The 12,350-nt window shown below is 30.4% G+C and overlaps 1 protein-coding gene across 1 annotated transcript; it reads right to left on the reverse strand.

The window, feature by feature from the left end:
- Positions 1-6,854: 6,854 nt before the first annotated feature.
- Positions 6,855-8,743, reverse strand: LOC108455057 (probable aquaporin NIP7-1). The gene is made up of 5 exons (XM_017753671.2): positions 8,543-8,743; positions 8,224-8,448; positions 7,540-7,734; positions 7,378-7,439; positions 6,855-7,290 (listed from the first exon to the last, which is right to left on the reverse strand). Exons 1-5 carry the CDS (start codon positions 8,723-8,725, stop codon positions 7,131-7,133), a joined length of 825 nt encoding a protein of 274 aa, XP_017609160.2. The 5' UTR covers positions 8,726-8,743; the 3' UTR covers positions 6,855-7,130.
- Between the last annotated feature and the right edge of the window lie 3,607 nt (positions 8,744-12,350).

Consider the following 12,350-nt stretch of genomic DNA (forward strand, 5'->3'; position numbering starts at 1 on the left):
TTCTCAATTTATTTTAAGATTTTATACCTTTCAAGGATAAGGTATAACCTTTACAATCCATAACTTTTGAAAGCCTAAGTTAGAACCTCTTTCCCCTAATTTTTGTGGCTAAGTTAGAACCCTCAAGATTTTCAAGGTTAATTTAGAATCACTCTAGTTTATATGGCTCAACTAGAAGCTCTCCCAATATACAATTGGTGTTTACAAGTTTGACTCACTAAATAAATGAAAATGAGAATAATAAAAGATCTAACAATAAGCTCTAAAAAGATATATACAAGCGGAAATGAAATAAATAAAAAATTGAAGGTTTTTCTCTTGATCTTTTAGCCGAGATGTTCATTTCAAGAGTTTTGATGTGTTCTTTATGAGTATTTATATTAAGGAAATGATTTGTGGTTGTTTATAGTCGTTGGAGATGATTTGGACCATCAATTTTGACATTAAATGCAGTTGCAAAACAACATTATCTGATATATAGTTCATTCAATGTGAAGTTAGTCACAGTTGTCAGTATCCTTTTGGGGATATGTGTTATAAATGTATTGCTATATTTTGAATGATGTGTCAACTAAGGAAGCTCCTAAAACTCCATACAAAATGTGGTATGACAAGAAGTCCAACTTAAATCACTTAAGGATATGGGGATGTCCAGCACATGCACTGGATAAGAATGCAAAAATGTGGGATTCGCAAACATAATTGTGCATGTTTGTTAGCTATTTGAAAGTAACAAAGGGTGAATTATTTTAAAATCCAAAAGAAAAAACGACCAAAGAATTGATACAAGCTACTTTCTTCGAGGAAAGTTACATAGACGACTTTAAATCACGAAGTAGATTGTTACTAGAGGAAATTTAAGAAAATAAATAGAACCATAAGTTTCGTTTTTAGATCGTATCCTAAATAGTAGACTTAAAAACAATCAACAATATAGGGTGCCTGATAGTAGTGTGAGGGTCTCCAAAAGACCAAATTTCTTCTTGTATGATGGTATTATTTTTAACACGGAGTTTGTCGAACAAAAAGATGATGATCCACTCACATATGATAAATTGATACAGAGTGTTGATTCCAAGCTTTAGGAAATAACTATAAATTTTGAAATGGATACTATGATATCCAGTTCAGTGTGGAAACTTGTGAACTTATCGGACGAGACAAAACCTATAAAGTGTAAGTAATTATACAAGAAGAAAAGGATTGCGGAAAAAAAATGTTGAAACTTATAAGGCTAGGCTTGTAGTGAAGCGTTATACGCAAAAATAAGGTATGGATTATGAGGAAACTTCTATCCAATAGAGATGTTCAAGTCTATCCGCATTCTATTATCCATTGCAACTATTCTCAATTACAAGAACTATCAAATGGATGTTAAGACAAAGTTTTTGAACAACTACTTTGAAGAAAAAATATATATGGTATAACCTATTGGATATATAGCTAAAGGAATCGAATATAAATTTTGCAAATTGCTTAGATTCATAATTGGACAAAAGCAAGCATCCCGTACATGGAATCAAATATTTGATCAAGCGATCAAAACTTTTGGATTTGAGAAAAACGTTGATGAACCCTGTGTTTACAAATGGATTGTGGATGAAAAGGTGGTATTTCTAATTCTTTACATTGATAATATTCTACTCATTTAGAAATATGCAGGGACATTATCATCTGCTAGAAAATAGTTAACCCAACAATTTAGAATGAAGGATTTAGGTGAAGCTGGTTATGTTCTAGGAATTCAAATACTTTAAGAATCGAAATACAAAGTGATAGTTTTATCACAAGCTTTACACATAGACAATATATTGGAACGTTTTATAATGATCGATTTAAAGAAAGGTACACAACCTTCTATATCTTGCCTCCATATTTCTTTAGCGGTTGTCATAAGACAGTGAAAGAAAAAGAGCATATGAGAAAGGTTTTCTATGCTTTGACAGTAGGAAGTCTTATGTATACTATGTTGTGCACACATCCAAATATTTGTTTTGCAATAGGATTGGTGAGTCAATATTAGAAAATCTTGTTTTAAGACACTAGCAGACAGTTAAGCATATACTTAACTATTTACGAAGAATAAGGGATTATATGTTTGTATACTCTAGAAGGGATTTAACTTCCATTGTATATACAGATTTTGACTTCCAACAAGCAAGGATTCGAGAGAATCAACATCGAGCTGTATTTTTTTCGTAGACGACAAGGCAATTGTGTGGAGAAGTGTGAAATAGAGTTGCATTGACAACTCCACTATGGAGGCCAAATACATGTTGCTTTTGAGGCAACAAAAGAAACTATTTGGCTTTAGAAGTTCTAAATAGATTTCGAAGTCATCCTTGGTATATAAAAGCTACCACACCATATAGTGATAATAGTGTGTCAATAGATAATACCAAGGAAATAAAAAATCATAAATGAAACAAACACATTGATTGAAAATACCATATTATATAAGCGGCGATGATAGATGGAATAGTTGACGTAGTCAAAGTTGCATCCAAGGATTACCTTGCAGATCTATTGACCAAAGTTGTAGTGGCTAAAAGTTTCGAGAAACATGTAGAGGGTATGGATATGTGAAATGTGACCCATCTACTTTAAAAGGAAAAGTGGGAAAGTGTTAGGATCTAGTGTCCTTAGTATAGTTATTTCATCATTAATGTTTGTACTTCTTCGAACATATTAGTTTAATAAAATTTCATTATTTGCAATATTATATTTTCTATTTGTCTTCGATGATTTTTTAGAAAAAAAAAAAAGAGAAGAAAATATTTACTTACGTTTAATAATATTAAATAATTTAAAACATAGGAACCACAAGCAAAATTTCTAAACGTTAGTTGCTTAGAATCAATCAGTCTCTGATAATTCTCGCTTTACCCTTAGATTACGTGGTTTGCCAAACCTCTTTCGCTTCAATGAAGAAAAAACGTAAATTCCATGATGATTAGTTTAATTTTAATATTAAACAAATCTGTATTATTCTAAATCAATTTAATATCTAATTTAGTTTGGCGAATTAGTATCCGAAAATGATTCAAGTGGGGAACAATAGATCAAAACAATCAACCACAACAATTAATAAATTGCAACAGCAAAGTGATGGCAATACGCGGCAAGGACTGATGCAAATAAATGGCAAATATTAGCTTGGTCAAATGGTGGTAGCATTTGTTGTACATAACATGTTAACGAATAAATATATAAATATAAATAAATATTTATATAAAATAAAATAAATTGAATAATTTATATTTAAAATATCATATAGTAAATACCAATAATAACAAAACTAGAAATCGAAAAGAAGAATTTGAGGCCTGTTTTATAGAGTTTCTTTAAGACAGATTAGGCTGCTCAAAAGCAAAATAAACTCGATGTGAGAGTAAAAAATTCTGAACAATTCTTAGCCTTTAATAGACATTTAATATGGACGGATTTCGCAAATATCCATGAATAAAGATGCAAAATCTGCATTCGCATGGTCTGAACATTTCGCATCGTCCACATCATGTGGGTCCGTCCCAAACCCCATGGGTTTGAATTTGCATCCCATACACGTGAGGCATGGTTTTAAGTTTAGTCATTCAATCACCCTTCAAGTGGGTTCTCATATATATATACATCTCACACTTAGTATTTAACCAATGTGAGATCTAAGCTTTTTTTTACTCAACAAATATTCACAAATAGCTTACTTTAAGTATCAATTTCTCATTTATCAGTCAACCATTTTGAGTATATAATATACCGTTATAAAGGTCTCATGGAGTAAAATATAAAATTATAATTTTATAATTTAACTCTCTACTTTTATTAATCGAGAATATGCTTCAAAATTTCTAAAAATATACAATTTTTCCAACCAACTTAAACTAAAGTATACAACAACCAAAAATTGAGGTGGCGGGAGCAGCAAATTAAAGAGGCAACCACTAGCTTATATGACTAGCATTCGATGGCAATTTAGGTGACTAATCGATCCGATTTTTTAGAGATCCTACAAACATTATTATTTATGTAACAATCCAACAACTATTATTATTTAATGCAGTTATAATATAATTAATTTATTTACATCTATTTTTAGAGTTCAAAATTAAATGTATATATTCACGTGGAACGAAAATGACGTAAAAAAAAAAACTAGGTATAAATAAATGAGTAAAATTCCTCTACTCCTCTATTCCTTTTTGTGGTTCACCCATAATTGCGTGACAGGTCTCAACTAATAAATATATTTTCTTATTTTAACGTTTTGACGACAAAAGAGTAGATATCCTTACAAATCAAAGTTTTTACACCCAAAAAAAATTAGCCTTTTTTTTCCTAATAATTTTCTTTTTTTAATGGTTATTATGTTGACTGATTCTATGAATTTTCCTAATTTCAACATTTTTAAACTATTAAGTTATTTTTCTTCTTCTTGTTCTTCATCTCCATGGCGATCATAAATTATCCTTATAAATAAAGTTGATTTCCTTTGCCTTTGTTAAAGTTAAAGATTGTCAAATAAACCATTAGAAAAGTGTTTTTTAATATTGTTTTTCTGGGTCTTGTCCTTTATGTAAGATGTCAATTTAAGTACCTTTAATTCTCCTTGAAATAAAAGTTCTCTAATCTGTTCTTTCATCTGCTTCTCTTGTGCTTGTTTAGTATACCCAAAAACACATTTGGTTGGCTCTTCTATTAGTTATTCTTTGTTTTACCAAATCATTTGAATGCAACAACGATCACTAATGAAATGAATAATTAAATAAAAGAGTCTTAAGTTTTAACAAATAACAAATATGTGAGTTTTTATTCAATTGCTACATTGTTTCATCTCTTTGTCCTTTGATGAAATGAGAAATCAGAAGTTTCAATGTCAGTTTCATGCTAAGAACGATTATCTGCTTTATTAGCAACATTCTTGTTAGTCTCTTTTAGTTTTCACTTCATCGTTTTAATATGTCAGTTTCATGTTGCAAAGGGTTATTTGCTTTATTAGCAGCATTCTTGTCAATATCTCTTTTAGTTTTCGGTTCATCGTTTTAAAGTTGCATTTTTCTGTTTTGTTTCAGAGTTCACACAGTTTTTTTCTTCTTTTTTCGACAAGTTTAACGTAGTCAAAACAAAGTGAAAAAAAATTATAAATATGAATTATTTTAACACGTGTAGATGGGTACAAAGAGGGATAGGAAGAGGAGGAGCAGATGATTTTTGTCCTACTTTGATTAAGTCTAAAATATGCTAAATCAAATATTAACATATTTTATGCTTCAACTCAAATTTAATTTGATTAAGATTAAATTAAATTATAATTTTTTCAAAAGTGAAATAACCACCAACGCATCTTTTATACCTTATTAGCAAATATAGAATGTTGTATCCTCACATACAAAAGATGATTGCTATGCAACATTTATCAGCTTTAACAAAAGTAATCAACAAGTTGTATTTGTTCTACCATGTAAACTAATTGAGAACAATACAACATAAAAATATCATTGATAGTAATTTGTTTTCATTGATAAAAACCATTCGAGTATTAAAGTAATTCATCAAAAATGATGAAGTTACAAAAAATAAAACACAGTAGCCTAAACTTTAGATTGTATTCCAACGACAGCACCAATTAAGCCATATATATATATATATATACGCGCATTTGTTAATTTTAACTATTTTATTATTTTTGATTGAGTCTTAATTCTACTGAAATTAACATTGTTGTCAATGTAAAAGGACGTGAGTTTGAGTGCTCTAAAGTGTATTATCCTCCTAAGAAAGGGCTATAAGTAATTCTAAGTATTGTATCAAAAAAGTAAATATGATAAGAAACTACAATGAGATTAATATTAAAAATATTTTTATTCTTTATTTTACATTAAATAAATTTTAAAATATTAAAATATATGTGATCAAACCTAAGATTGAAAAAGAAGTACATTATAATTTTTTAACATTTATGACTAGTTTCCGAGTTCTAATTTCCTTGGCGAATTATTATTATAGTTAATTATATTACTAAATCAATATTAGAATAATAAATTTTATGTTAATATCATTATATGATAATAATAAAAATAATAGTAATTAAAATGATAGTATATTAATGTGAAATTAATTAATTTGGTCCTATCTTTTAAAAATTCTACTTAAAAATAACATAATAATATATTATTAATTAATGAATGTATAAATTTATAAAATCTTTGAATATAATTGGAAAAATTAAAAATAATAAAAATTCAAGTTTTTAGTTAAATAAATAAATATATTTTATATAAAATACCCTTTATTTTCAATATATTACTAAATTTACCTTTAAAAATAATTATAATATTTAATTTAAAATTACTAGTTAAAAAGTTGAAATAAAATAGAAGTTGTGATACATTTAAAAATAATTAGAATTTAAACTACAATTTTTTGAACAAAAATTTAAACTACAATTATTAGTGAAGAAAGGGTCCTGTTAATTTTAAAATAGAGTTATTACATAAATAGGACTTTAAGCATAAAATATAGAAAAAATTGTCATACTTATAATTTAAAATTATTAGTTAAAATTTTTTATGTTGCTAATTTTATTAAAGTAAAATAGAGTTATTACTTGACTAGATTTCTAAGCATATTAATTATCACTTAATTAATCTTATAGTTAATTATATTAATTAATTATTATTTTGAATAATGTTACTTTATATTAATTACATAAAGTAAATTTGTGTTGTATGTTGAAAATGTTAAAAATATTTTAAGAAAATTTTCAATTATAATATTTAAAATGATAAATTAATATATTTTAATTATATTCAATAATTCAGATAAAATATTATTTTACACTAATTACTGTAATTATAAATATAATATTCTAAAATTGATTAAATATTAAACATCTAAAATTAGCATGTAATAGTAAAATTGAGCGGAACTTGTTCCCTACGTACTAGTGGCAGCTGGATTCGATATTTTATCACCACTATTTCAGTAAGTCCAGCTTTATAATTAGCATTATATTAATATGGAAGTACTGATAAGTGATAACAACGCAAATTTGACATGCTTAAATATAATGGCGCTGCATGATTCCTTTATATTCACCAAACAAAATCAAAATCCGCATAAACTCAATTTGCTTATGAGATGGGTCTGAGACGCAGAACTCGATACATGAGAGCCCCTAAAAGAGCTCCGATTACAGGTGCCGTCAGATATATCCAGATTCTATCGAAATTCCTCGAAACAATTGCAGGTCCCAATGACCTTGCCGGGTTGAGTGATCCTCCCGAGATAGGCCTGCATTCCAAAATTACAAAAAAGGTAGCTATGAATGTCGATTAAGTTCAGCCAATGGCCAATGCAAATTGAAGAGTTAGTATGCACCCTGTGATGAGGACTGCTAGCGCAATGGACATTCCAATAACCAGTCCAGACAGTGGACCAACCTGCATAAATTTCATGGTCATCATGGATTCCGATTTGTTTCACACTTTGTTTAATTTTGACATACTACAACTGATCATAGTGCAGTATTTTTGGCCTTACTGAACGTGCTTGTTGTGTCACCGCTGCAATCACAAACACAACGATGAAATCAGCGATGAGCTCCGCCAAGAAGGCGGCTTGGCAGCCTTGGCCAGGCCGGGTTGTCAAAACATCCGATTTTATGCCATAGATAAACTCTCCCATTAATGCTGCCATAATTGAACCCAGAATTTGTGCCAATATGTAAAGTGGTACCTGTTAGACAAAAAAAAAAAAAAAGCAAACAATGATGTAATTTCTTGGGTATAAATATCACAGAGGCTCTTATATTAGGAGTTAGATTGAATATTACTCTCTACTAAAAAATAGACAGATTAGTCCCTATACATAAGATCAAAGAGTAAATTGGTCATTCTGTTAAAAAATTCATCCACTTTTGCTGTTAAAAAATGGTTTCTATACGTCAGCCTGAGATACATGTAATATGTCACATGTCACTGTTTGATTATTCCGCCAGTCATACCAGTTTTTAATATTAAAAATGAATGAAATTTTTAATGGGAAAGGATCAATTTGCTTTTTGATCTAATATATAGGGACCAATTTGCCCATTTTTTGAGTAGAGAGGCCGAAATGTAATATGACACCTAGTACAAGGCCCTCCATGGTATTTTTATCAATTTCTTGGCACCTAAATTAATTGAAAGTGTTTGATTTGTAGATAGTGGATATTAAATACAGCACCCTTGACCAAGGAAAATAGCCAAATGCAGCAAAGGCTATGGTGAGTGCAGGGTTAACATGAGCACCAGATATGGATCCTATGGAATAAATGAGAACAACAATTGTTAACCCTGCTGTTGTGGCATACTCTAGCAGTGCTGCTCTAACTCCTCTTAGATTAGTGCTTGCTATGATCCCACTGATGCAAAGCACTAAAATAAAAGTCCCCACCATCTCAGCCAAAATCTGCATCATAGTAGGAGCGGTAAAGTTGTTCTTTTATATCATAAATCAGTTAAAGTTAGATATATTGTAAACAAAATAGAAACCAACTTCTTACCGCCTGAGCGGGGTTGAGATATTTGGCATGTAAAAATCTGTGAAAACCGGAGGTTTGGATCATGGTATCACCATTTCCTGACATAGTAGTTCTTGAGCTCCCCTCTTGATCATCTCTATAAAGGTCTCCATTGGAGATATTAGGTTTGAAAATTTGTTTCATTTCTAGGAGCAAACCTTTCATGACAAGAGAGTTGATGAGAAGGATAAAGTGGGGTGTGTTATTGTACATTTATATATAAAAAAAACTATACAAAGCCCAAAAGCCAAGGTGTAAAGAACATGTACTTGTTTGAAAGGAAAAAAAGGGGTCATTGATATAGTGAGGGAGAATTTTTAATATGGTCGATTTGTTTGTTGACGGAGTTTCAGCAAATTAACAAGAAATTGAGACTATTGTGATAGCTGCAACACAAAACATGTGATAATTTGGTTATTTTTTATACAATGTCTAGAACTATTCATAATTTCTTTCCTATTATTAAATAAGATGATAGATGTATTTCAACATACTTAAACTTACATTCTCTTGTATTAGTAACAATATCGATATCAACTGATCTTATTTCTTTTCTCATATTGCATTTTGTTTGGGAAATTGAAAATAGCAAGACTCTTGTCATCGAGTAGCGGAGATTATTACGTGAACAGTTTTAAATGCAAAATTAAAGAATTTATAAAAAACAAAAAAGCTTGATAATGAATCAATTTTAATTTATTGATCAGAGATAAGATTATGCAAATAGAAATTGTTGACTTGTTGCAACATAGATGGTTTGATTTGCTGAAATAGAATCAAGAAAAAATGAAAAATTTATTCAATTTAAATGGAATAAAAAGAGAATAATTATTGAGAAGTTTTGGTTAATTGAATCAAATGATTGGTCCATTCTATTAGTATTAGGAATAACCAAAGAATCGATAAAATGTCAATTTTACACAAAGGCTCTGTTTGTTTCATTGAAAATGACTTCTAGAAAATAATATCTAAAAAATAACTTTGTTACAGCCCCAAATTCTCGAATCAACGTTCGAGTGTTGACCTGGGTTGGCGATGGATAAATTTATTTTGGGATTGAGTTTTGTTGGAATTAATTTGAGTGAATTTTGGACCTTTTTATAAGAAATTAAGGATGTTGGGAAGCTTGTGTGAAGTAGGGGGAAGGTGGATAGCTAATATGGTGATTTTACCATTTTTGAATAAAAGTCTTCTCCCAATTAATGGGAAAAGATGGTTTGGTAGATTGAGGTATGGGATAAAGTGGATTTCTCCATTTTTCCCTATATTATAATCACCCTATTGTATTTTTTTCTTTTTCTTTTTACGTTTCTTCATTTTTTTCTTCTTTTCTCCATCTATTTTTTCTTAGCAAGTCATGTAAAGGGAGAGAGATTTGAGTGAGTTCTCACCATTTTTTTTCATTCTCCAAATCTCAAAGAAGGTAAGAGTCTTGATCTATTTTTTTTTTTAAAGTTCAATGGAAGAAAAAAAATATTTATGTTCATCAAGGATGAAGGTCAAGGTTTTTAGGTGTTTATAAGGGTTTGAGTTTAAGGAAGTCTGTACCCATCTTCTCATATTTTATTTATTTATTTATTTAAAGTATGAATTTTTACATCCTATTAACTCTTTTTTCTTTTGTACGAAATCTTGTATGTTACATGGTTATTAGTTAAAAAGGATGGTGAATCTTCTAAAGCTAAGGGTAAAGGCTAAGTGGTGAAGAGTTAGGTAAGAAACTTTGTTGGTGTTCTTCCATCAAGGTGGTACCCTTTAACTCTCCTATACTTCTTGATAAGTCATAGATATGATGCTTGTGTGATAATGCATGCATGTTATATGTCTTTGGGTGGAAATCATGTTTGGATGGTTTAAAATGAAGCTAAAAACTTAGTTGTGAAATCTGCAAGAAACAAATTATTACATGAACAGTAAGTTTAAAAATTCACCATAAATTCTGTAAAAACAATTAAGAAGTGATCTATACATCGATGTAACCGCGAGTTAATATAGTCTCGTTTGGAGCAAACAGAGGTTGATTTTGATTTTTATTTTAAAAGATATGAATTTTTTAACGTTGAAAGGTCATAAAAATCTGGCAGCAGGATTCTTATAAAACAAATTTAGCAGCAACTTTAAAAAATCACCAAAAATTTCACAAGATGAAATAGGTGAGCTTTATATCTCTATAACCGTACAGAACTCTAGTTTCATTTAAAACAAACGGTGCTCGATTTAGAGTTACATATTAAGAGTTATAAATTTTTTAATGAAAAAAGTTCAGAATGTCAAGGTAGTAGACCTGTCACATCTCATTAGTTAATATTTTAGCTGGAATGATAAGCAAGTTAAAATGAGTATGAGACTCGAATGTCATAGTTGTATTTTTGTGATTATATGTTTGATTCTTCGTTTGCAATCAGCCTTTGGGCTCTAACCTAACTAGCGGCCATGAGTGGCACTCGGGATAACTCTACGGACACCCGGAATTATTTGACTAGTGACCATGAGTGGCACAAGACTATCTGGATACTCGATTATTTGAGTAGTATGTGCAATCTAACAAGTTTGACAAGTTTGATATGCAAGCAATTTGGTTATGTAGATTTAATGACTCATGATTTAATTGTTCGATACTCATGTCATGTTTCATGTATACATTTGATTTGCATACTTATATTTATGAATTACTTGAAGTATGGTAGATTTGTTGTGTACCACTGAGCCTATAAAGCTCAGCCTTAGAATTGTCTTAATGTTCAAATTTGTAGACTTTTGTTCGTGTCTGAGGAACATCATCAACGAGTGACTCCTAGCATCACGTATTTAATGTATAATACCTTATCTATTAGTGGGCATTGTATTCCTAAGGCCATACTTGTATTTTTTTGTAAGTCTGTAAATCATTTATCATTTTTGTTATTTTGACTATTTTGATATACAATGATATTGGAGCTCCACATATTTTGTATAACTACATTTATTACTATTTTCAGTATAACTATGTATGGTATTTTCTCCTATATAAAATGTATTTCAATGTTTTAAAATTATTTGAAAATTTTGCTAGGTTACTCCAATGACCTGATGTAGCACCTTAGTATTCGAGTACTTCGTATTCGAGATTAGAGTGTTACATTTAGTGGTAACAGAGCAAGGTTTAGTCGATTCTAGGATCAACTGGTCAGTCGTAGTAAGGTGCCGATGAATACATGCCCCTATGTTTAAGAGTGTACTCTTCTAAGACTTGAGGTTTGATAATACTTTCTCTTTTCTGTTTCTTCTTTAGATTCAACATGCCCGATGATTCAAATCATAACCACGATACTAGGGAGGAGAGTCATGCTTCTTCTATGGATGATACGGGAGATGAGTTTGTCCAAAACACTGACGACTTTGACATTCCAATAGGTCCAGGCGTAGATGAGGCAGCTTACTTCCAGAATCTTAATTTTGTGTTGCATCGTACCCTTCGAGCGATTCTAAGGGTTTAGCCTACCCCACCTGCTCTACCACCATCTGTTGTTTTGCAGGAGACTTCGATAGAGAGATTTCGCAGATGTAAGGCGGAGGACTTTTATGGCACCAGTGAGGATGACCCGATAGCTACTGGTCAGTAGTTGAAGGACATACTAAGGACTTTGAGGCCACTCCATTTTACCCTTAATGGTAACTTAGAGTGCATCATCTCATTGTTGAAGGGTGATGCATATGATTGGTAGAAGATGGTCGAGATGGCTTTACAGCCAGAGTAGCCGACGTGGGATCAATTCTTATCCGAGTTCTGAGGGAAGTACATTGGTCAAAG

Source organism: Gossypium arboreum, chromosome 9, assembly GCF_025698485.1.
Source record: "Gossypium arboreum isolate Shixiya-1 chromosome 9, ASM2569848v2, whole genome shotgun sequence".
Classification (NCBI taxonomy): Eukaryota; Viridiplantae; Streptophyta; class Magnoliopsida; order Malvales; family Malvaceae; genus Gossypium; species Gossypium arboreum.

Coding starts and splice junctions, on each gene's coding strand:
- LOC108455057 (XM_017753671.2), bottom strand. CDS start 8,725: ATGAAAGGTTTGCTCCTAGAAATGAAACAAATTTTCAAACCTAATATC. Junction 7,735..8,223: donor GCTATTTTCCTTGGTCAAGG/GTGCTGTATTTA, acceptor TTTGTCTAACAG/GTACCACTTTACATATTGGC. Junction 7,291..7,377: donor CTAGCAGTCCTCATCACAGG/GTGCATACTAAC, acceptor TTTGGAATGCAG/GCCTATCTCGGGAGGATCAC.